At 48.8% G+C, this 26,221-nt stretch overlaps 2 protein-coding genes across 3 annotated transcripts in view; one reads left to right on the forward strand and one right to left on the reverse strand.

Moving 5' to 3' along the window:
* Positions 1-26,221, reverse strand: part of shn (schnurri) — a 169,768-nt gene that overhangs the window by 134,781 nt on the left and 8,766 nt on the right. The window lies entirely within an intron of this gene.
* LOC138366410 (alpha-S1-casein-like) lies at positions 18,753-21,471 on the forward strand. Its single transcript, XM_069327454.1, has 2 exons — positions 18,753-19,070; positions 21,388-21,471. Exons 1-2 carry the CDS (start codon positions 18,753-18,755, stop codon positions 21,469-21,471), a joined length of 402 nt encoding a protein of 133 aa, XP_069183555.1.

Below are 26,221 nucleotides of genomic sequence, written 5' to 3' on the forward strand. Positions count from 1 at the left end.
ACACATGTGTTCCTTCACACACAGATGCAGTATGTCACCAGACCTACACACACATACTTGCATGACCAGGTACACACACAATCTACAATACACATTCAGACAATTCAACAAAAGGTTACAATCGTGGTGCAAAATTGTTATATCTCTCCAGAATAGCCTGAACCTTTCCGTTGTGACACATCCAGACTATTTGTTCAGGAACAGTCCTTATCTTTGTTCAGGAACAGTCCTTATCTCAGTGTTGCTATATACATTAATCAACGGACAATCAAGAACATAATGGGTGAGGGTGAGACTTTCTTGAGGTTATCTTGAGATGATTTCGGGGCTTAGTGTCCCTGCGGCCCGGTCCTCGACCACGCCTCCACCTCCAGGAAGCAGCCCGTGACAGCTAACTAACTCCCAGGTACCTATTTACTGCTAAGTATCCTATTAACCCAGGTACCTATTTACTGCATCAGGGTGAAAGAAACTCTGCCCAGTGTTTCTCGCCGGCGCCCGGGATCGAACCCGGGACCACAGGATCACGTGTCCAGTGTTCTGTCCGCTCAGCCACCAGCTCCCCCCCCCCCGCTTATTTCAACATACCACATAGTTTACACTTGGTGTCATCACCATTAACACCTAGACCATATTGCCAGCAATAAGTGTACCCAAGCCTGAGCCACATGTGTACACTCACTCATATATATATATATATATATTACATATATATATATATATATTTCGAGAGGGAACTGTGCTTGCTCCAGTACAGTCCCCCAGGGAACTGTGCTTGCTCCAGTACAGTCCCCCAGGGAACTGTGCTTGCTCCAGTACAGTCCCCCAGGGAACTGTGCTTGCTCCAGTACAGTCCCCCAGGGTACTGTGCTTGCTCCAGTACAGTCCCCCAGGGAACTGTGCTTGCTCCAGTACAGTCCCCCAGGGAACTGTGCTTGCTCCAGTACAGTCCCCCAGGGTACTGTGCTTGCACCAGTACAGTCCCCCAGGGAACTGTGCTTGCTCCAGTACAGTCCCCCAGGGTACTGTGCTTGCTCCAGTACAGTCCCCAGGGTACTGTGCTTGCTCCAGTACAGTCCCCAGGGTACTGTGCTTGCTCCAGTACAGTCTCCCAGGGTACTGTGCTTGCTCCAGTACAGTCCCCAGGGTACTGTGCTTGCTCCGGTACAGTCCCCCAGGGTACTGTGCTTGCTTCAGTACAGTCCCCCAGGGTACTGTGCTTGCTCCGGTACAGTCCCTAGGGTACTGTGCTTGCTCTAGTACAGTCCCCCAGGGTACTGTGCTTGCTCCAGTACAGTCCCCCAGGGTACTGTGCTTGCTCCAGTACAGTCCCCCAGGGTACTGTGCTTGCTTCAGTACAGTCCCCCAGGGTACTGTGCTTGCTCCGGTACAGTCCCCCAGGGTACTGTGCTTGCTCCAGTACAGTCCCCCAGGGTACTGTGCTTGCTTCAGTACAGTCCCCCAGGGTACTGTGCTTGCTCCGGTACAGTCCCCCAGGGTACTGTGCTTGCTCCAGTACAGTCCCCCAGGGTACTGTGCTTGCTCCAGTACAGTCCCCCAGGGTACTGTGCTTGCTCCGGTACAGTCCCCCAGGGTACTGTGCTTGCTTCAGTACAGTCCCCCAGGGTACTGTGCTTGCTCCGGTACAGTCCCCCAGGGTACTGTGCTTGCTTCAGTACAGTCCCCCAGGGTACCGTGCTTGCTCCGGTACAGTCCCCCAGGGTACTGTGCTTGCTCCAGTACAGTCCCCCAGGGTACTGTGCTTGCTCCAGTACAGTCCCCCAGGGTACCGTGCTTGCTCCAGTACAGTCCCCCAGGGTACTGTGCTTGCTCCAATACTTTTTCTCATCCTCATATCGGACACAGACAAGGACACAAACTATAGCACTGTATCATCCTTTGCAAATGACACTAGGATCTTCATGAGAGTAGACAACATAGAGGACACGGCACTCAATCTGATGTTACTCGGGTATTTCAATTTTCCACGGAAAACAACATGATGCAGCCAACAGAACCCAGCCTAGTGTACTCAGCGTAACCTATGTCAGACCAGAAATAAACTATGCAGCCCGAGTTGACCAGACCACACACTAGAAGGTGAAGGGACGACGACGTTTCGGTCCGTCTTGGAGCATTCTCAAGTCGATTGTTACGAGGAAGATTTGATTGATGAAGATTAAGCCACCCAAAAGGTGGCACGGGCATGATTAGCCCGTAATGATGACTGATGAAGATTAAGCCACCCAAAAGGTGGCACGGGCATGATTAGCCCGTAAGTGGTGGCCCTTTGAGCCATTACCAGTATCAGGAGATTGATCGATTGATTAAGATTAAGCCACCCAAAAGGTGGCACGGGCATGAATAGCCCGTAAGTGGTGGCCGTTTTGAGCCATTACCAGTATCAAGAGCCGATACTGGAGATCTGTGGAGGTGCGACTGCACCCTGCGTGACGGAAGATGTCTCCCGTGATCAGGAGATGATACTGGAGACCTGTGGAGGTGCGACTGCACCCTGCGTGACGGAAGATGTCTCCCGTGATCAGGAGATGATACTGGAGACCTGTGCTCCGGTACAGTCCCCCAGGGTACTGTGCTTGCTTCAGTACAGTCCCCCAGGGTACTGTGCTTGCTCCGGTACAGTCCCCCAGGGTACTGTGCTTGCTTCAGTACAGTCCCCCAGGGTACCGTGCTTGCTCCGGTACAGTCCCCCAGGGTACTGTGCTTGCTCCAGTACAGTCCCCCAGGGTACTGTGCTTGCTCCAGTACAGTCCCCCAGGGTACCGTGCTTGCTCCAGTACAGTCCCCCAGGGTACCGTGCTTGCTCCAGTACAGTCCCCCAGGGTACTGTGCTTGCTCCAATACTTTTTCTCATCCTCATATCGGACACAGACAAGGACACAAACTATAGCACTGTATCATCCTTTGCAAATGACACTAGGATCTTCATGAGAGTAGACAACATAGAGGACACGGCACTCAATCTGATGTTACTCGGGTATTTCAATTTTCCACGGAAAACAACATGATGCAGCCAACAGAACCCAGCCTAGTGTACTCAGCGTAACCTATGTCAGACCAGAAATAAACTATGCAGCCCGAGTTGACCAGACCACACACTAGAAGGTGAAGGGACGACGACGTTTCGGTCCGTCTTGGAGCATTCTCAAGTCGATTGTTACGAGGAAGATTTGATTGATGAAGATTAAGCCACCCAAAAGGTGGCACGGGCATGATTAGCCCGTAATGATGACTGATGAAGATTAAGCCACCCAAAAGGTGGCACGGGCATGATTAGCCCGTAAGTGGTGGCCCTTTGAGCCATTACCAGTATCAGGAGATTGATCGATTGATTAAGATTAAGCCACCCAAAAGGTGGCACGGGCATGAATAGCCCGTAAGTGGTGGCCGTTTTGAGCCATTACCAGTATCAAGAGCCGATACTGGAGATCTGTGGAGGTGCGACTGCACCCTGCGTGACGGAAGATGTCTCCCGTGATCAGGAGATGATACTGGAGACCTGTGGAGGTGCGACTGCACCCTGCGTGACGGAAGATGTCTCCCGTGATCAGGAGATGATACTGGAGACCTGTGCTCCGGTACAGTCCCCCAGGGTACTGTGCTTGCTTCAGTACAGTCCCCCAGGGTACTGTGCTTGCTCCGGTACAGTCCCCCAGGGTACTGTGCTTGCTTCAGTACAGTCCCCCAGGGTACCGTGCTTGCTCCGGTACAGTCCCCCAGGGTACTGTGCTTGCTCCAGTACAGTCCCCCAGGGTACTGTGCTTGCTCCAGTACAGTCCCCCAGGGTACCGTGCTTGCTCCAGTACAGTCCCCCAGGGTACTGTGCTTGCTCCAATACTTTTTCTCATCCTCATATCGGACACAGACAAGGACACAAACTATAGCACTGTATCATCCTTTGCAAATGACACTAGGATCTTCATGAGAGTAGACAACATAGAGGACACGGCACTCAATCTGATGTTACTCGGGTATTTCAATTTTCCACGGAAAACAACATGATGCAGCCAACAGAACCCAGCCTAGTGTACTCAGCGTAACCTATGTCAGACCAGAAATAAACTATGCAGCCCGAGTTGACCAGACCACACACTAGAAGGTGAAGGGACGACGACGTTTCGGTCCGTCTTGGAGCATTCTCAAGTCGATTGTTACGAGGAAGATTTGATTGATGAAGATTAAGCCACCCAAAAGGTGGCACGGGCATGATTAGCCCGTAATGATGACTGATGAAGATTAAGCCACCCAAAAGGTGGCACGGGCATGATTAGCCCGTAAGTGGTGGCCCTTTGAGCCATTACCAGTATCAGGAGATTGATCGATTGATTAAGATTAAGCCACCCAAAAGGTGGCACGGGCATGAATAGCCCGTAAGTGGTGGCCGTTTTGAGCCATTACCAGTATCAAGAGCCGATACTGGAGATCTGTGGAGGTGCGACTGCACCCTGCGTGACGGAAGATGTCTCCCGTGATCAGGAGATGATACTGGAGACCTGTGGAGGTGCGACTGCACCCTGCGTGACGGGAGATGTCTCCCGTGATCAGGAGATGATACTGGAGACCTGCACCCTGCACCGACTGCACCCTGCGTGACGGAAGATGTCTCCCGTGATCAGGAGATGATACTGGAGACCTGTGGAGGTGCGACTGCACCCTGCGTGACGGAAGATGTCTCCCGTGATCAGGAGATGATACTGGAGACCTGTGGAGGTGCGACTGCACCCTGCGTGACGGGAGATGTCTCCCGTGATCAGGAGATGATACTGGAGACCTGTGGAGGTGCGACTGCACCCTGCGTGACGGGAGATGTCTCCCGTGATCAGGAGATGATACTGGAGACCTGTGGGGGTGCGACTGCACCCTGCGTGACGGGAGATGTCTCCCGTGATCAGGAGATGATACTGGAGACCTGTGGAGGTGCGACTGCACCCTGCGTGACGGGAGATGTCTCCCGTGATCAGGAGATGATACTGGAGACCTGTGGAGGTGCGACTGCACCCTGCGTGACGGGAGATGTCTCCCGTGATCAGGAGATGATACTGGAGACCTGTGGAGGTGCGACTGCACCCTGCGTGACGGAAGATGTCTCCCGTGATCAGGAGATGATACTGGAGACCTGTGGAGGTGCGACTGCACCCTGCGTGACGGGAGATGTCTCCCGTGATCAGGAGATGATACTGGAGACCTGTGGAGGTGCGACTGCACCCTGCGTGACGGAAGATGTCTCCCGTGATCAGGAGATGATACTGGAGACCTGTGGAGGTGCGACTGCACCCTGCGTGACGGGAGATGTCTCCCGTGATCAGGAGATGATACTGGAGACCTGTGGAGGTGCGACTGCACCCTGCGTGACGGGAGATGTCTCCCGTGTGGTGAGGAGGTAGAGACAGGCAATAAATAGGCAAGAGAGGAGTGAGGAGCCCTGGTGTAGTAGGTGTAGTGTAGAGTATAGGGTGTAGTAGATGTACACCCTAGGTGTAGTATAGGGGATAGTAGTAGGAAAGCGAACTGCAGAGGGCCTACTGGCCCATGCGAGGCAGCTCCTATTAACCACCGAATGAGAAGGAGATAGTAATAGGAATAAGAAGAGGATAGCAAGGGAACGCAGAAGACAATGATCAGAAAAAAGAGAGAAAGAAAAGGGAAGAAAAAGAAAGATAAATGGAAGGGGTAGGCTTATGTTAGGTCACGTTTGTTAGAAAGATTAGAGCATTTGAGTATATACTGTGAAAGGGAAGAGTCCACAGCAACAAAGCCAGGACTCAGGTTCATGTTGGGTACATTGTGTATAAGAGCCGATTCAACAAGACGGCGTCTGTGTAGAGGCAGGAAAGATTATTTTGGAGGAAGACCAATCAATGGGATGATTAGAATCCCTCACATGGCAGAAGAGAGCATTGTTAGTGTCTGCAGACTTAACACTTCTCTTGTGTTCTTTAAGTCTGTCATTCAGTGTACGGCCAGTTTAACCAAAGTATTGGAGAGGACAAGATGAACAGGAAATAGAGTAGACACCAGCAGCATTAGAAGCAGGAGGAGCAGTGTGAACTAGATTACTACGAAGTGTGTTAGTTTGTCGTAAGGCGAGATTACTGTCAAGAGGACGAAAGGTATTAGTAAAAGTTTTGAGTTCAGATATGAAGGGAAGGCAGAGTACAGTGCTACTAGTGATGGAAGCAGGTCTATGAAGAAAGAAATTTCGTTTAGCTTGAGAGTAGACACAGTTGATGAAATGCCCGAGCGTGGCATTACATAAAGCAACTTGCTACTAAAAAGGTGGGCCCAGGAGCTGAAGCCAACCTCTACTCGAGCACACACACATGGCTGAGAGACGCGAGACACCACGTGCACGAGGAAACCTTTCCCAGAATCCTCAACAGGAAAAGATTTTTGAGTTGATATTCAGCCCGTTCTCCACTTTTGCTTCTCCGTAACTAACGCAGCTGTTTGGCCTGACCTGAACTGTGAGGGAATGCGCACACAGTTACACCAGCACCACACACACAGTTACACCTGCACCACACACAGTTACACCAGCACCACACACAGTTACACCAGCACCACACACACAGTTACACCATGCACCACACACAGTTACACCAGCACCACACACACAGTTACACCTGCACCACACACAGTTACACCTGCACCACACACAGTTACACCTGCACCACACACACAGTTACACCTGCACCACACACACAGTTACACCTGCACCACAGATTATTTCAGCGCTGCGTCCAAAGGTCGCAGAGTGGATCAATGCTGGAGTACGATGGGGAGGGGGGTACCTGTGGGGAGGGGGTGGGGGTACCTGTGGGGAGTGGGAGGGGGGTACCTGTGGGGAGGGGGTACCTGTGGGGAGGGGGAGGGGATACCTGTGGGGAGGGGGAGGGGGATACCTGTCGGGAGGGGAAGGGGGTACCTGTGAGGATGGGGAGGGGGAGGGGGGTACCTGTGGGGAGGGGGAGGGGGATGCCTGTCGGGAGGGGAAGGGGGTACCTGTGAGGATGGGGAGGGGGGTTCCTGTGGGTAGGGGGAGGGGGGTACCTGTGGAGAGGGGGAGGGGGGTACCTGTGGAGAGGGGGAGGGGGGTACCTGTGGAGAGGGGGAGGGGGGTACCTGTGGGGAGGGGGAGGGGGGTACCTGTGGGGAGGGGGAGGGGGATACCTGTCGGGAGGGGAAGGGGGTACCTGTGAGGATGGGGAGGGGGGTACCTGTGGGGAGGGGGAGGGGGGTTCCTGTGGGTAGGGGGAGGGGGGTACCTGTGGAGAGGGGGAGGGGGGTACCTGTGGAGAGGGGGAGGGGGGTACCTGTGGAGAGGGGGAGGGGGGTACCTGTGGAGAGGGGGAGGGGGGTACCTGTGGAGAGGGGGAGGGGGTACCTGTGGGGAGGGGGAGGGTGTACCTGGGGGGAGGACTCCCAACGGAAGCCACATTAGTGTCCAGGTAGATGTAGATGGTAGATACACACTCAACAGAATACAGTACACACAGTACTGTGTACATCATCAGTGTCAGATGACACTAGGGTCCCCAAGCGAGTCTGCCTGCGGGCCGCTCCAAGCAACAGCCTGTTGGACCAAACTCTCACAAGTCAAGCCTCAGGCCGGGCTTGGGGAGTAGAAGAACTCTCAGAACCTTATCAAACAGGTATGCCCTGAAACCTTCCGAACTCCAAATACACTGGCAATCGAATCACCCGGGTTTAGCTAGGAAACTTTAGTGGTCCAAGGGATTGAAAATTGTGAGTTTAGTGGTCCGTGAGGTCCGGAAGGCTGCCGACCACTCATATAGAGGACACAAAAAAACTCTAATCTGATGTAAGTCGGGTCTCTCAATGAGCCAGAGATAATAAAATGATGTTTAATGAAAATAAGTTCCAGTTGCTACGCTATGGAAAAAAAACGAAAATATAAAATCGGAAACCATATATAAAACACGATCAAGTCTCACTATAGAACGAAAAAGCAATGTAAAGGCTCTAGGAGTAACCATGTGAGAAGACCTTACCTCTACACAACACCATAAAGTAGCTGTCACAACTGTCAGACAAATGACAGGTTGGATAACAAGGACCTGCCAAACAAGGGCCGCCAGACCAGTGATGATACTCTTCAAGACACAAGTGTTCTCTAGGGTGGAATATTGTTGCACACTAACAGCCCCATTCAGAAGCCGGAGACATTGTTGACCTGGAGAGCGTGCAAAGATCCTTTACCGCCAGAAACCCCTTTATAAGTTATCTTGATTATTGGAACCGACTAAAGAGACTAAATCTGTACTCCGCTTGAGCGCAGGCGGGAGAGATACATAATAATTTATACGTGGAAAATAGTAGAGGGGCTGGTCCCAAACCTCCAAACAGAAATAACACCACATGAGACCAGGAGGCATGGCAGGATGTGCAGAATACTCCCGTTGATGAGCAGAGGTGCAACAGGTACTCTGAGAGAGAACTATCAACATCAGAGGCCCGAGACTGTTCAACACGCTTCCACTACACATAAGGGACATAACTGGCGACCCCTCACAGTGTTCAAGAGAGAACTATCAACATCAGAGGCCCGAGACTGTTCAACACGCTTCCACTACACATAAGGGACATAACTGGCGACCCCTCACAGTGTTCAAGAGAGAACTATCAACATCAGAGGCCCGAGACTGTTCAACACGCTTCCACTACACATAAGGGGCATAACTGGCCGACCCCTCACAGTGTTCAAGAGAGAACTATCAACATCAGAGGCCCGAGACTGTTCAACACGCTTCCACTACACATAAGGGGCATAACTGGCCGACCCCTCACAGTGTTCAAGAGAGAACTATCAACATCAGAGGCCCGAGACTGTTCAACACGCTTCCACTACACAAAAGGGACATAACTGGCCGACCTTTCACAGTGTTCAAGAGAGAACTCGATAAACACCTCCAAAGGATATCTGATACCGTCGCAATTCATACGTCAGTATGCGAGCAGCCGCGTCCAACAGGCCTGGTTGACCAGTGCCAAGATTCACGAAGTAGTTACGCAAACACTTATGAACCTGTACATTTTTCCCAATCTTTGGCGGCTTTGTTTACAATTATTAAACAGTTAATGAGCTCCGAAGCACCAGGAGGCTGTTTATAACAATAACAACAGTTGATTGGCAAGTTTTCATGCTTGTAAACTGTTTAATAAATGGTCCCCAAAGCCGTCAAAGACTGAGGAAAGATGTACACGTTCGTAAGTACTTATCGTAACTGCTTCGTGAATCTAGATCCAGACCACCAACCAGAAGACCTGCTCGGAGACCGGGCCGCGGGGCCGTTGATCCCTGGAACGTCTACAAGGTAGCCACCCCCTCTCCATCACGCCCCCCCCCCCCTGCCGCTAGGAGCAGACCACTACCCCAGCAACACACCAGCTGCAGCAGACGGGTGAGGTACATGTAGTGGGGGGGAGGTGGGGGGGAGGGGGGTAGTCCAGATTAAGACGGTGCTGGGGGGGGGAGAGAGGGGGAGAGGGGAGGGGAAGCTATCGATCACTTCCTGCTGGAGTGCCACCCCCCCTTCCCCACCACCGACTACCTTCAGGAACCACAAGCGAACCTGCCTCCCCCCCCCCCCTCACCGTTAACAGAAAGAAGAAGGAGGGGGGAAGACGGGGGTTGAGGGAGAGGGGGGGTTGGAGTACTGGAGCAGGGCGGTGTACTAGAGGAGGGGGAGGGGGCGGTGCATGGTGGGGGGATGGGGCACTACGCGATATCCTCAGACCCCCACAACCATGTGCGTCACCTCCTCCCCCCTAAACAGCGCATCCCTGACAAGGTCACCCCACCAACCCACCCCCCCCACCACCACCACAAACCCCCCCTCAGTCTACCCTGGTCAACCCCATCACCACTCCGTCGAAAATACAGCGGTGTAGCCTGACCCGAAGCGTCAATATTGATGCGGGTTAAAAATACCCCCATTTTTACGGTGGGGTGGACAGGGTGACCAGACAAGGCGGTCCACAATCAGAAGGTCCCGGGTGCGATGCCCGAGGCAGTGTCCGTGCTAACTTTAGTGTCATGTGGAATAAATGCCACGAATCGCTTAATATATCACATATGAGAATGCAACCCGTCCTCCTGTGTAGATAATACTTTGTGTAACTATGTGTGCACCACAGTACACATAGTGACATACTAAGGAATTAAGACAGTACAACTTTGTACTATTCACTTTAAGAGAGTCCCAAAAAATGAGGTTAAACAACAGACTTAAATATTCTTAGGCCCAGTATAGCACACATATGTACTATGTTAGGAGTCACCGTGTATTAGGCCTAGGAAGGTAAGGTGAGGTGAAGGTGAGGTAACGTAACGTAAGGTAAGGTAACGTAAGGTAAGGTAACGTAAGGTGAGGTAACGTAACGTAAGGTAAGGTGAGGTAACGTAAGGTAAGGTAAGGTAACGTAAGGTAAGGTAAGGTAACGTAAGGTAAGGTAACGTAAGGTGAGGTAAGGTAAGGTAAGGTAACGTAAGGTAAGGTGAGGTAACGTAAGGTAAGGTAACGTAAGGTAAGGTAGCGTAAGGCGAGGTAAGGTAAGGTAAGGTGAGGTAACGTAAGGTGAGGTAACGTAAGGTAAGGTAAGGTAACGTAAGGGAAGGTGAGGGAACGTAAGGTAAGGTAACGTAAGGTAAGGTAAGGTAAGGTAACGTAAGGTGAGGTAACGTAAGATAAGGTAAGGTAACGTAAGGTAAGGTAAGGTAACGTAAGGTAACGTAAGGTAAGGTGAGGTAACGTAAGGTAAGGTAAGGTGAGGTAAGGTAAGGTGAGGTAACGTAAGGTAAGGTAACGTAAGGTAAGGTAAGGTAACGTAAGGTAACGTAAGGTAAGGTGAGGTAACGTAAGGTAAGGTAACGTAAGGTAAGGTGAGGTAAGGTAAGGTGAGGTAACGTAAGGTAAGGTAACGTAAGGTAAGGTGAGGTAAGGTAAGGTAACGTAATGTAAGGTAAGATAACGTAAGGTGAGGTAACGTAAGGTAAGGTAACGTAAGGTAAGGTAAGGTAACGTAAGGTAAGGTGAGGTAAGGTAACGTAACGTAAGGTAAGGTAACGTAAGGTAAGGTAACGTAAGGTAAGGTAACGTAAGGTAAGGTAAGGTAAGGTAACGATAGGTTAGGTTAGTTTGTCTTTGCAACATAAATACAAAACAAAATAAAGTTAGGGCTGGAGAATGAGGGAAAGACAAGGACAGCGGTATAGGTCCCTGAGGTACAGCGCATTTCACTAGGCTCTGACTAGCTTTTGTTTGACTGTTACTCTTCGCGTTCTGTTTGACAGGAAACTTGAGTATCATCACACTATCTTACCTGTTATTCCTATTGATACCATTTTATCTGATGCCGCGTCCAACAGCCTGGTTGACCAGTCCAGCAACGAGAGGCCTGGTCGAGGACCGGGCCGCGGGGTCACTAAGCCCCGAAATCACCTCAAGATAACCTTCCTTGTATAGGGAAGCTGTATCTGCAGATCTGAGGGCTTCTGGTATCTGTGTCCAGACCTTTTTCTCCTAAGCAGGTGCTAATGTACATATCTTTATAAATATATAGAATTCCATAATTCTGGACCCGGGGCAGAGTGCATAGGCATAGTGTTAATTTCTCATTCAGAAACTACAATTATTTGTGTTGATATCAGTTATACTGTCAGGGGTTTGGATATCATTCATAGCCTGATATCACTCATAGCATTCATAGCCTCATATCACACATAGCATTCATAGCCTCATATCACTCATAGCATTCATAGCCTCATATCACTCATAGCATTCATAGCCTCATATCACTCATAGCATTCATAGCCTCATATCACTCATAGCATTCATAGCCTCATATCACTCATAGCATTCATAGCCTCATATCACTCATAGCATTCATAGCCTCATATCACTCATAGCATTCATAGCCTCATATCACTCATAGCATTCATAGCCTCATATCACTCATAGCATTCATAGCCTCATATCACTCATAGCATTCATAGCCTCATATTACTCATAGCATTCATAGCCTCATATTACTCATAGCATTCATAGCCTCATATTACTCATAGCATTCATAGCCTCATATTACACATAGCATTCATAGCCTCATATCACTCATAGCATTCATAGCCTCATATCACTCATAGCATTCATAGCCTCATATTACACATAGCATTCATAGTCTCATATCATTCATAGCCTCATATTACACACTGAAATCACAATAGCGTAATACATCAAATGAACCGTTGAAAAATCAACATAGCCTCATATTAATTTTTTGGGTTAGTATTTCACAAATTTTCTTGTCCTCTCTGTATGAACCTTCACTTGTAAGTCAATAAGTCCAATACTGGTGAAGGTATTTTTTTGTCGACTTTGCATTATGTGAAGAAGTATTGTTATTTTCTTTATCCCTTACATGGCTTTCTGTTCCACCTTCCTGTCTTCAGTCTGGTATGATTGCTTCAGCTGCTGCTCTGTTTCTTCCGTCTCTCTGAATAAATCATTTTTCATTTGTTGGGACAGTCCTGTCCACTTAATTTCCTCGTATACTGTCCCATTAATTTCCCCGTATACTGTCCATTAATTTCCCCGTATACTGTCCATTAATTTCCCCGTATACTGTCCATTAATTTCCTCGTATACTGTCCATTAATTTCCTCGTATACTGTCCCATTAATTTCTGTGGGAACCGACCTGTGAGTTTTATATTTATTTAATTTATATAAATTTATATTTACGTTAATTTATATACTTCGATAGCAATTTGTATGATGTTAAGTGGACTGTATTTCTGCAATAATCTCTTAATCTCACAAATCGAACCTCTACACATTAGGGGGGGGGGGGTTATATTAATTGAATTTATCTATATGCAGCCAATCAAACTACAGTATTAGACTACATACATTAGTGTACATTGAAGAGGTTCCTTATCTTATAGTACAGCAGGCCTTAGTCCACCAGGTATAACCAGGATGTAGACACCACATTTTCCCTCTTTGAAGTAGCTTCCATCACCCTGGTAACTGATGCACAAAGCATGCTTCCTCGTCTTGACCTGTCAAAAGGGCGCTAGCTATAAAGCCAGAATCCTATATATGACAGGTATATCAGAGAAAACACTGTACAAGGAACCATGAAGACCTGGGCTTAATTACCTTTAGTATGAGGCTATCTCGTGCTCTAACCTGGTTCACCCTATATCCACTGACATTAATGGCCATAAATGAAAGATAAATGGGTTTCGGTAGAACACTTAACTTGAATTTGTTGACAGCGTGTTGATAATGGTACACCTTTGGTTTCCATAACACTTCGTCCAAGTAAAATTAACAGGAGCCGTATTTGCTCCCGTGAGCCTCTGGTCTCAGTACAAACAATGGCTGCCCCTCCTTCCTCACTGACGCTACTGGCCTACATTGTCCAGATGACAGTAAGTGATAGAAGGGTCACATTTACTCTACTTTAATATTGATAATTAAGTTAATTTATATGAGATGTTTTTATGATGGTAAAGTCCAAAGACTAATGTATTTAAGAATAATTCCTACCATAATAGGTGGTGAATTTATAATAGTGTGTGGTAATGATATCCAGTTTTCTATAGACGGTAATTCCACTACAAGTTACGATTTCTATGGGTTAACTTGTTTATACAACACAACAGCAATTATCTGTCTGTATGATATATTAAATGGTGTCGGATTTTCCGACAATTTCCCCGTATACTGTCCATTAATTTCCTCGTATACTGTCCATTAATTTCCTCGTATACTGTCCATTAATTTCCCCATATACTGTCTATTAATTTCCCCGTATACTGTCTATTAATTTCCCCGTATACTGTCCATTAATTTCCCCGTATACTGTCCATTAATTTCCCCGTATAATTTTCATTAATTTCCTCGTATACTGTCCATTAATTTCCCCGTATACTGTCCATTAATTTCCCCGTATACTGTCCATTAATTTCCCCGTATAATTTTCATTAATTTCCCCATATACTGTCCATTAATTTCCCCGTATAATTTCCATTAATTTCCCCATATAATGTCCACTAATTTCCCCCATGTGGGTTTCTGCAAAAGTTTAGTAGTTTTAATGCTGGTATCTTTGATAGGCAAAATGTTCATGTGCTGGGTAGGCTTAATATATTTCAGGCTGTTCTCTGGAACTGTCACAACGTTACAAAATTGATGTATTAAACGGCCGGAACCTAACCAAGGTCCCACGAATATCAAACCACGAATCCATTAATTCTGTTGATTACATGGTATTTGGGCCGCTGGGGGCTTATTTATACGTAAAAATTCTATGTACTATTTGAGAAGGCAGATTAAATATTCGCCTGCTTTAAATAGGCTTCATGTTAACATGTTGGGTAGGTCTAAATCATAAATTATATTAAGTGCCAACAACCACAGCAGCCTCGACCAAACACCCAGTATGATATAACATACAAAAGATAGACATGCACAGGAAATGAACATTTCTGATTAAATATAATTGTCAGCACACGAGCCAAAACGCTCCCTTCCACCAACGGTAACATTACCCAGTCTACCAGACCATACGACCCCCCTCCCACCAACCATAACATCACCCACGCTACCAGACCATACGACCCCTCCCACCAACCATTACATCACCCACACTACCAGACCATACGACCCCCTCCCACCAACCATTACATCACCCACACTACCAGACCATACGACCCCCTCCCACCAACAATTACATCACCCACACTACCAGACCATACGACCCCTCCCACCAACCATTACATCACCCACACTACCAGACCATACGACCCCCCCTCCCACCAACAATTACATCATCCACACTACCAGACCATACGACCCCCTCCCACCAACAATTACATCACCCACACTACCAGACCATACGACCCCCTCCCACCAACCATAACATCACCCACACTACCAGACCATACTCCCCCTCCCACCAACAATTACATCACCCACACTACCAGACCATACGACCCCCTCCCACCAACCATAACATCACCCACGCTACCAGACCATACGACCCCTCCCACCAACAATTACATCACCCACGCAACCAGACCATACGACCCCCTCCCACCAACCATAACATCACCCACACTACCAGACCATACGACCCCTCCCACCAACCATAACATCACCCACACTACCAGACCATACGACCCCTCCCACCAACCATAACATCATCCACACTACCAGACCATACGACCCCTCCCACCAACCATAACATCATCCACACTACCAGACCATACGACCCCTCCCACCAACCATAACATCACCCACGCTACCAGACCATACGACCCCCTCCCACCAACCATAACATCACCCACACTACCAGACCATACGACCCCCTCCCACCAACAATTACATCACCCACACTACCAGACCATACGACCCCCTCCCACCAACCATAACATCACCCACACTACCAGACCATACGACCCCCTCCCACCAACCATAACATCACCCACACTACCAGACCATACGCCCCCCCTCCCACCAACCATAACATCACCCACACTACCAGACCATACGACCCCCTCCCACCAACCATAACATCACCCACACTACCAGACCATACGACCCCCTCCCACCAACCATAACATCACCCACACTACCAGACCATACGCCCCCCTCCCACCAACCATATCACCCACACTACCAGACCATACTCTCGCCTATCACGTTACATTATTCCCACAATCAACCACTTCATTAAAAATGCGATATATTCATTACAATTGAAGAACCGTAATTTAGCGTTGTCTATGCCTGGATGTAGTGATTTGTTGGGGTTCGTTATATCGAGATACTGCAAGCATGACCCCTGACCACGTCTTGGGGGGGGGGGAGGTAAACCCCACTCCAGATATACTCTAGGTAAACCTTAATATTCTGGTTAAGCAGAACAGTTGCATTTTTGACGGAGAGGTAAATTGAAAGAACGGGTCGAGGATGCGGACTGTCCCACAAGTCCTACCCTGCTGGATGGTGTGGGGGGCGTTGAGGGGGGGGGGAAAGGATGTGGTTAGAGGGATGAAGTGGGGATGGGGGAAGGGGTAGACAGGTGACCTGCAGGTAAAGGTTCAGGAGTCGACCCCGAGGAAAGGGAGGGAGGGAGGGGTGGATAGAAGGGTAGGAGGGGGAGGGATAGACTAGAGGTGACCAGAACAAGGTGACGACACCTTCCAGGTCACTTCAAGGCCAACCGGTTCTTCAACCTGTCTCTTGTAAACCTGACGAACGTCTCCGCTGTAGTACAGTGCTCTATAATGACTCTAGCAGCTCCCTAACACTGTGTACTGTAGCAGCTCTCTAACACTGTGTACTGTAGCAGCTCTCTAACACTGTCTGTGTACTGTAGCAGCTCCCTAATACTGTCTGTGTACTGTAGCAGCTCTCTAACACTGTGTACTGTAGCAGCTCTCTAACACTGTCTGTGTACTGTAGCAGCTCTCTAACACTGTGTACTGTAGCAGCTCTCTAACACTGTCTGTGTACTGTAGCAGCTCTCTAACACTGTCTGTGTACTGTAGCAGCTCCCTAACACTGTGTACTGTAGCAGCTCTCTAACACTGTCTGTGTACTGTAGCAGCTCTCTAACACTGTCTGTGTACTGTAGCAGCTCTCTAACACTGTCTGTGTACTGTAGCAGCTCTCTAACACTGTCTGTGTACTGTAGCAGCTCTCTAACACTGTCTGTGTACTGTAGCAGCTCTCTAACACTGTCTGTGTACTGTAGCAGCTCTCTAACACTGTCTGTGTACTGTAGCAGCTCTCTAACACTGTCTGTGTACTGTAGCAGCTCTCTAACACTGTCTGTGTACTGTAGCAGCTCTCTAACACTGTCTGTGTACTGTAGCAGCTCTCTAACACTGTCTGTGTACTGTAGCAGCTCTCTAACACTGTCTGTGTACTGTAGCAGCTCTCTAACACTGTCTGTGTACTGTAGCAGCTCTCTAACACTGTCTGTGTACTGTAGCAGCTCTCTAACACTGTTGTACTGTAGCAGCTCTCTAACACTGTTGTACTGTAGCACAGAAGAAAATATATACATGCTGGTCAGCATAAAGTATGGCCATGTCTATTCTATGCAATAAACTAAAAATAAAAACCCAGATCTTCAGTTATCCCAGATGAAAACCCAGTTATCTTCAGATGATTTCGGGGCCTAGCGTCCCCGCGGCCCGGTCCTCGACCAGGCCTCCACCCCCAGGAAGCAGCCCACAGCAGCAGTATACTCCCAGGTACCTATTTACTGCTAGGTAACAGGGGGCATCAGGGTGAAAGAAACATTTTGCCCATTGGTCTCCGCCTCCACCGGGGATCGAACCCGGAACCTCAGGACTACGAATGCGAAGCGCTGTCCACTCAGCTGTCAGGCGCCCATTCTAGGGTAGGTTAGGGCAGGTTAGAGAAGGCTAGGCTATGGTAGAGTAGGCTAGGGTAGGCTAGAGAAGGCTAGGCTATGGCAGGGTAGGCTAGAGTAGGTTAGGGTAGGCTAAAGGAGACTAGGCTATGGCAGGATATGCTAGGGTAGGCTAGAGAAGGCTAGGCTATGGCAGGGTAGGCTAGAGTAGGTTAGGGTAGGCTAAAGGAGACTAGGCTATGGCAGGATATGCTAGGGTAGGTTAGGGTAGGCTAGAGGAGACTAGGCTATGGCAGGATAGGCTAGGGTAGGCTAGAGGAGACTAGGCTATGGCAGGATAGGCTAGGGTAGGTTAGAGAAGGCTAGGCTATGGCAGGGTAGGCTAGAGAAGGCTAGGCTATGGCAGAGCAGGCTAGGGTAGGTTAGAGAAGGCTAGGTCAGCACCTCCCTCTTATACAACCAGGATATGGTATATCCACAAGCTATACCATATCCAGGCGAGACAGGTATCCGGCCACCCGTCTAAACCCGGGTCTCCCAGCCCCGTGACAGCGCCTGTACACTACCGTCAACCCTGGTTGGTCTCCAGTGTGGTAGCCCCCCCCCCCCCACCACCACCCAGGTCAATGACCTCAACCACACTACAACCTGTCCTCCCACTTGTATCCTAATCCTGACGCAAAGAGCGTTCAATTTCCAGTGCAATAGTGATATATTAAAAGCATCGCAATATGAACTTATCTACGGATTAGAGGATTGCTAGGTTCTTAGGTCAATACACTCCGTCCTCTTGTCACAAAAATGTTGTATTAATTACCCCAACCCAACCAAACAGAAGAGCCACAAACAGAAAACGGGACAGCCCATCACTTTATAGACACTGCCCCGTCCTCATAAACAAGGGTTAAAATGCTCGTTTAATCCAACCGCCAAACTCGGCTGTGAATGAATCACTTTACACACCGCCACTCATAACTGATGACGTTCGAATATTTCCTGAACAGTGCTTCGCTGAGGCAGTCCATCCTCATGCAGCAGCCCGCCCTCATGCAGCAGCCCGCCCTCATGCAGCAGCCCGTCCTCATACACCAGCCCGTCCTCATACAGCAGCCCGTCCTCATGCAGCAGCCCGTCCTCATACAGCAGCCCGTCCTCATGCAGCAGCCCGTCCTCATGCAGCAGCCCGTCCTCATGCAGCAGCCCGTCCTCATGCAGCAGCCCGTCCTCATGCAGCAGCCCGTCCTCATACACCAGCCCGTCCTCATACACCAGCCCGTCCTCATACACCAGCCCGTCCTCATACACCAGCCCGTCCTCATGCAGCAGCCCGTCCTCATGCAGCAGCCCGTCCTCATGCAGCAGCCCGTCCTCATGCAGCAGCCGGTCCTCATGCAGCAGCCGGTCCTCATGCAGCAGCCCGTCCTCATGCAGCAGCCCGTCCTCATGCAGCAGCCCGTCCTCATACAGCAGCCCGCCCTCATACAGCAGCCCGCCCTCATACAGCAGCCCGCCCTCATACAGCAGCCCGCCCTCATACAGCAGCCCGCCCTCATGCAGCAGCCCGCCCTCATGCAGCAGCCCGTCCTCATGCAGCAGCCCGTCCTCATGCAGCAGCCCGTCCTCATGCAGCAGCCCGTCCTCATGCAGCAGCCCGTCCTCATGCAGCAGCCCGTCCTCATACAGCAGCCCGTCCTCATGCAGCAGCCCGTCCTCATGCAGCAGCCCGTCCTCATGCAGCAGCCCGTCCTCATACACCAGCCCGTCCTCATACACCAGCCCGTCCTCATACACCAGCCCGTCCTCATGCAGCAGCCCGTCCTCATACACCAGCCCGTCCTCATGCAGCAGCCCGTCCTCATACACCAGCCCGTCCTCATGCAGCAGCCCGTCCTCATACACCAGCCCGTCCTCATACACCAGCCCGTCCTCATGCAGCAGCCCGTCCTCATGCACCAGCCCGTCCTCATACACCAGCCCGTCCTCATACACCAGCCCGTCCTCATACACCAGCCCGTCCTCATACACCAGCCCGTCCTCATACACCAGCCCGTCCTCATACACCAGCCCGTCCTCATACACCAGCCCGTCCTCATACACCAGCCCGTCCTCATGCAGCAGCCCGTCCTCATACACCAGCCCGTCCTCATACACCAGCCCGTCCTCATACACCAGCCCGTCCTCATACACCAGCCCGTCCTCATACACCAGCCCGTCCTCATACACCAGCCCGTCCTCATACACCAGCCCGTCCTCATACACCAGCCCGTCCTCATGCACCAGCCCGTCCTCATGCACCAGCCCGTCCTCATGCACCAGCCCGTCCTCATGCACCAGCCCGTCCTCATACACCAGCCCGTCCTCATACACCAGCCCGTCCTCATACACCAGCCCGTCCTCATACACCAGCCCGTCCTCATACACCAGCCCGTCCTCATACACCAGCCCGTCCTCATACAGCAGCCCGTCCTCATACACCAGCCCGTCCTCATACACCAGCCCGTCCTCATACACCAGCCCGTCCTCATACACCAGCCCGTCCTCATACACCAGCCCGTCCTCATACACCAGCCCGTCCTCATACACCAGCCCGTCCTCATACACCAGCCCGTCCTCATACAGCAGCCCGTCCTCATACACCAACCCGTCCTCATACACCAGCTCCGTCCTCATACACCAGCTCCGTCCTCATACACCAGCCCGTCCTCATACACCAGCCCGTCCTCATACACCAGCCCGTCCTCATACACCAGCCCGTCCTCATACACCAGCCCGTCCTCATGCAGCAGCCCGTCCTCATACAGCAGCCCGTCCTCATACACCAGCCCGTCCTCATGCACCAGCCCGTCCTCATGCACCAGCCCGTCCTCATGCACCAGCCCGTCCTCATGCACCAGCCCGTCCTCATGCACCAGCCCGTCCTCATGCACCAGCCCGTCCTCATGCACCAGCCCGTCCTCATGCAGCAGCCCGTCCTCATGCAGCAGCCCGTCCTCATGCAGCAGCCCGTCCTCATGCACCAGCCCGTCCTCATGCAGCAGCCCGTCCTCATACACCAGCCCGTCCTCATACACAAGCCCGTCCTCATACACCAGCCCGTCCTCATACACCAGCCCGTCCTCATACACCAGCCCGTCCTCATACACCAGCCCGTCCTCATACACAAGCCCGTCCTCATACACAAGCCCGTCCTCATACACCAGCCCGTCCTCATACACAAGCCCGTCCTCATACACAAGCCCGTCCTCATACACCAGCCCGTCCTCATACAGCAGCCCGTCCTCATACACCAGCCCGTCCTCTTAAAAAGAACGTCGCTGTTGGCCGTTTGTCCGTACGGACGAATATGGACGTAATTTGAAAACGAAAAAAAAAGGAAAATACATTTGGGATTTTTTTTTTCAACAACAGTAAGTTAAGGGTCTTCTGATAGGTTAGGTGGGCAGGAAATTCTCATAAAGTTTCAAAACGTTATGAAAAACGTTAGTTTAAAGTGTCCTCTCATAACCTCTGCGCGTACGCCGGACGACTCAAATAGAAAACGGAACAGAACGTCACTTTTGTGAGTCGATTTCATTTCAAATTACGTCCAAATTTGGCCATAGTGCGCATACCAGCCAACAGTGATATTATTTTAAGAGGACGGTTTGCTCATACAGTAGCCCGTCCTCGTGCAGCCCGCCCTCATACACAAAGACCCAAAGTCTATTCCATCCACCCGCCAAATCCCAGCCGTTTATGAATGAAAAACTGTTTACACACGACTCTAAACTGATGACGTCCGAACACTTCCGGAACAAGTGCTTCACTAACGAATTTTGTTTGAACCACAACGCTGTAAATGCTTCACCAACGTACTACAAATACAAATAATCGCCAACAGAACCTAAACACCTAACCTAACCTATGCCTATACATGCACAATATGCTATTATAATATTAATTTATATTTTAGAAAATTCCTGATGAAAAGGATGAACAGCATGTTAAAATTTATGAATGCGTCTGTGGGGTCGACCGCTGGATGGAATGGACTTAAGTCGAGGACGGGTTGAAACATGTAATTGCCATGAGACCCAGGAGCCAGATTCACGAAGCAGTTACGCAAGTACTTACGAACCTGTCCACCTTTTCTCGATCTTTGGCGGCTTTGTTTACAATTATTAAACCGCTAATGAGCTCCGAAGCGCCAGGAGGCTGTTTATAACAATAACAACAGTTGATCGACATGTTTTCATGCTTGTAAACTGCTTAATAAATGTAACCAAATCCGTCAAAGGTTGAGGAAAGATGTACACGTTCGTAAGTACTTGCGTAACTGCTTCGTGAATCTGGGCATCTAACCTATCCTCTTTCAGGCCTATCTCTAAACCGAATTATAATATATAATGCGTATTTATACATCATACAATGCCGATTTTGAACACACAATTTTCAAATTGTCAAATGAAGTATTAGGGGCGGCCGCAGCATACACGATGACAGCCTAATAGAAATAGCCTAAATCATTCTAAACCTTTTGAAATGAATCTCAATAAACTATCTTCAACTATCACAGCCTGGGGGCCTAGTTACATCAAACTTCACCCAGGTGCTGCAAAAAAATTAAATAATTACCAACATTGAGCCTAAACGACTCAAAATTGTTCGCGAGACCATGAATAACACGCTAAAAGTACACACGATGGTTACAAGACCACAGGGGCCGAGTGATCACCAGTCGCGCCTGCTCGGGGAGTGGAACAACTCGCGAGACCCTCTCTAGGTAATATCCAGGTAAGCGGACGGAGCCTACAGGCGCAAGGTTGTGAAGCCAACGCTATTCAGCACCATCAACACCAATAGAATGTGTTATTCCCTACAAGGTTGACCAAAGTTAGTACCAGTACCTGCAACACTTGACTAAAGTTAGTACCAGTGCCAGCAACACTTGACTAAAGTTAGTACCAGTGCCAGCAACACTTGACTAAAGTTAGTACCAGTGCCAGCAACACTTGACCAAAGTTAGTACCAGTGCCAGCAACACTTGACCAAAGTTAGTACCAGTGCCTGCAACACTTGACCAAAGTTAGTACCAGTGCCAGCAACACTTGACCAAAGTTAGTACCAGTGCCAGCAACACTTGACTAAAGTTAGTACCAGTGCCAGCAACACTTGACCAAAGTTAGTACCAGTGCCAGCAACACCTGACCAAAGTTAGTACCAGTGCCAGCAACACCTGACCAAAGTTAGTACCAGTGCCAGCAACACCTGACTAAAGTTAGTACCAGTGCCTGCAACACTTGACCAAAGTTAGTACCAGTGCCTGCAACACTTGACCAAAGTTAGTACCAGTGCCAGCAACACTTGACCAAAGTTAGTACCAGTGCCAGCAACACTTGACCAAAGTTAGTACCAGTGCCAGCAACACTTGACCAAAGTTAGTACCAGTGCCAGCAACACTTGACCAAAGTTAGTACCAGTGCCTGCAACACTTGACCAAAGTTAGTACCAGTGCCAGCAACACTTGACCAAAGTTAGTACCAGTGCCAGCAACACTTGACCAAAGTTAGTACCAGTGCCAGCAACACTTGACTAAAGTTAGTACCAGTGCCTGCAACACTTGACCAAAGTTAGTACCAGTGCCAGCAACACTTGACCAAAGTTAGTACCAGTGCCAGCAACACTTGACTAAAGTTAGTACCAGTGCCTGCAACACTTGACCAAAGTTAGTACCAGTGCCAGCAACACTTGACTAAAGTTAGTACCAGTGCCAGCAACACTTGACCAAAGTTAGTACCAGTGCCAGCAACACTTGACCAAAGTTAGTACCAGTGCCAGCAACACTTGACTAAAGTTAGTACCAGTGCCTGCAACACTTGACTAAAGTTAGTACCAGTGCCTGCAACACTTGACCAAAGTTAGTACCAGTGCCTGCAACACTTGACCAAAGTTAGTACCAGTGCCTGCAACACTTGACCAAAGTTAGTACCAGTGCCAGCAACACTTGACCAAAGTTAGTACCAGTGCCAGCAACACTTGACTAAAGTTAGTACCAGTGCCTGCAACACTTGACCAAAGTTAGTACCAGTACCTGCAACACTTGACCAAAGTTAGTACCAGTGCCAGCAACACTTGACCAAAGTTAGTACCAGTGCCTGCAACACTTGACCAAAGTTAGTACCAGTGCCAGCAACACTTGACCAAAGTTAGTATCAGTGCCTGCAACACTTGACCAAAGTTAGTACCAGTGTCTGCAACACTTGACCAAAGTTAGTACCAGTGTCTGCAACACTTGACCAAAGTTAGTACCAGTGTCTGCAACACTTGACCAAAGTTAGTACCAGTGTCTGCAACACTTGACCAAAGTTAGTACCAGTGTCTGCAACACTTGACCAAAGTTAGTACCAGTGTCTGCAACACTTGACCAAAGTTAGTACCAGTGCTAGCAACACTTGACCAAAGTTAGTACCAGTGCCAGCAACACTTGACCAAAGTTAGTACCAGTGCCAGCAACACCTGACTAAAGTTAGTACCAGTGCCAGCAACACCTGACCAAAGTTAGTACCAGTGCCAGCAACACTTGACCAAAGTTAGTACCAGTGCCTGCAACACTTGACCAAAGTTAGTACCAGTGCCAGCAACACCTGACCAAAGTTAGTACCAGTGCCAGCAACACCTGACCAAAGTTAGTACCAGTGTCTGCAACATGTCAAGGATGATAATGAATGTGATTACCACACACATTATATATATATATATATAATTTTTAAATTCTTTCAAGGAGGGGACCTGTGTGTATTGTCTTGAGGATATCCATATGTTTATGTTTACACTTTACGAGGATAACCATATGTATGTTTACACTTCACGGGGATAACCATATGTATGTTTACACTTCACGGAGATAACCATATGTATGTTTACACTTCACGAGGATAACCATACGTATGTTTACACTTCACGGGGATAACCATATGTATGTTTACACTTCACGGGGATAACCATATGTTTACACTTCACGGAGATAACCATATGTATGTTTACACTTCACGAGGATAACCATATGTTTACACTTCACGGAGATAACCATATGTTTACACTTCACGGAGATAACCATATGTTTACACTTCACGAGGATAGCCATATGTATGTTTACACTTCACGAGGATAACCATATGTTTACACTTCACGGAGATAACCATATGTATGTTTACACTTCACGGGGATAGCCATATGTATGTTTACACTTCACGAGGATAACCATATGTTTACACTTCACGGGGATAGCCATATGTATGTTTACACTTCACGAGGATAACCATATGTTTACACTTCACGAGGATAACCATATGTATGTTTACACTTCACGGGGATAGTCATATGTATGTTTACACTTCACGAGGATAACCATATGTTTACACTTCACGGGGATAGCCATATGTATGTTTACACTTCACGGGGATAGCCATATGTATGTTTACACTTCACGGGGATAGCCATATGTATGTTTACACTTCACGGAGATAACCATATGTATGTTTACACTTCACGAGGATAGCCATATGTATGTTTACATCTAAGGTCTAAGCCCGCCAAACACACTCCGAAACTACGACGTTGGTACAACGTTCGAACAAGTTTTAACACCTCCTAACCAGTTATAACAACCAATATAGCAAGTTGTAACAACGTTCTAATACGTCATAAACACGTTAAGCCAAGATGTAACAACTTTATTACAAGTTGTAACAAGCGGAAAGACAATTTCGGTTTGTATTTCCAGGGAGGCGACCCCATTATTTACACACCAATGAAGAATTCTCATGTTTACATTGTTCTATACCCCCCCCCCCCCCAATATATTAAAAGGCCCAGATAACTTTTATTTTTCAAAAACTTCACTTATGAATGTACATTTATAGCTGCAAAAGTTCTAAAATTTACATTAATGTATTTACCACTTAATGCTGCTGTTTTACAATAATAATAATAATAATTGTATTTACAAAATTTACAAAACATGATAGAAGATAGAGAAGATACATAATTAGAAGATAGAGTTAAAAAGTCAGTAGTGGGAGAGGCTTTTGTGGGTATTTGCGGTGGGCTGTTGTGGTGCTCAAGTAACCGTCAAGTCATGCATGTGGAGTGGAGGTCCGCCCCCCCCCTCTACCCCTCATCTGAGGTGGTTGGGCACCACTTGCGCCATCTGTGGCTACCACAACATGCGCAGTCTGCTCCAATGGTACACACACACACGCGCGCTTTGAAACCTCGTTTAGAATGGTTAAAGCCGTGTATATTGATAGGTTAGGCTTGGCTGGGTGAGGTTTGGCTTGGTTGGGTAAGGTTAGGCTTGGTTGAGTAAGGTTAGGCTTGGTTGAGTAAGGTTAGGCTTGGTTGAGTAAGGTTAGGCTTGGTTGAGTAAGGTTAGGCTTGGTTGAGTAAGGTTAAGTTAGGTAAGATTGGGGTGAGGTTATAGAAGTTTTCAAATCACTTGCCGAGTTATCTTGCGTACTTTTACTCGCTCACCGACCATATGGTGATCACCTATAGGCCAATTGGCCAGCCAATAGACACCAAACCTAACCACCGGGCAATTTTGTTTGGATCCTGGAGAGAGGCAACTGATATATCTGTACGGCCGCTGCACGTAACAACCTTCTTGATCAAGTGGTCGCAAGCCTAGCCTAACCCTAGGGAGGGAGGGGAAGGGGGAGAAGAATTCTTAGAACCTGCTTCAGGTATATTCCAGGCACACCCCAGCGTGTTATTGGACTCCTAGAATGTTTAACATGTCTTTGACA

The sequence above is a fragment of the Procambarus clarkii genome, chromosome 19, assembly GCF_040958095.1.
Source record: "Procambarus clarkii isolate CNS0578487 chromosome 19, FALCON_Pclarkii_2.0, whole genome shotgun sequence".
Taxonomy (NCBI): Eukaryota; Metazoa; Arthropoda; class Malacostraca; order Decapoda; family Cambaridae; genus Procambarus; species Procambarus clarkii.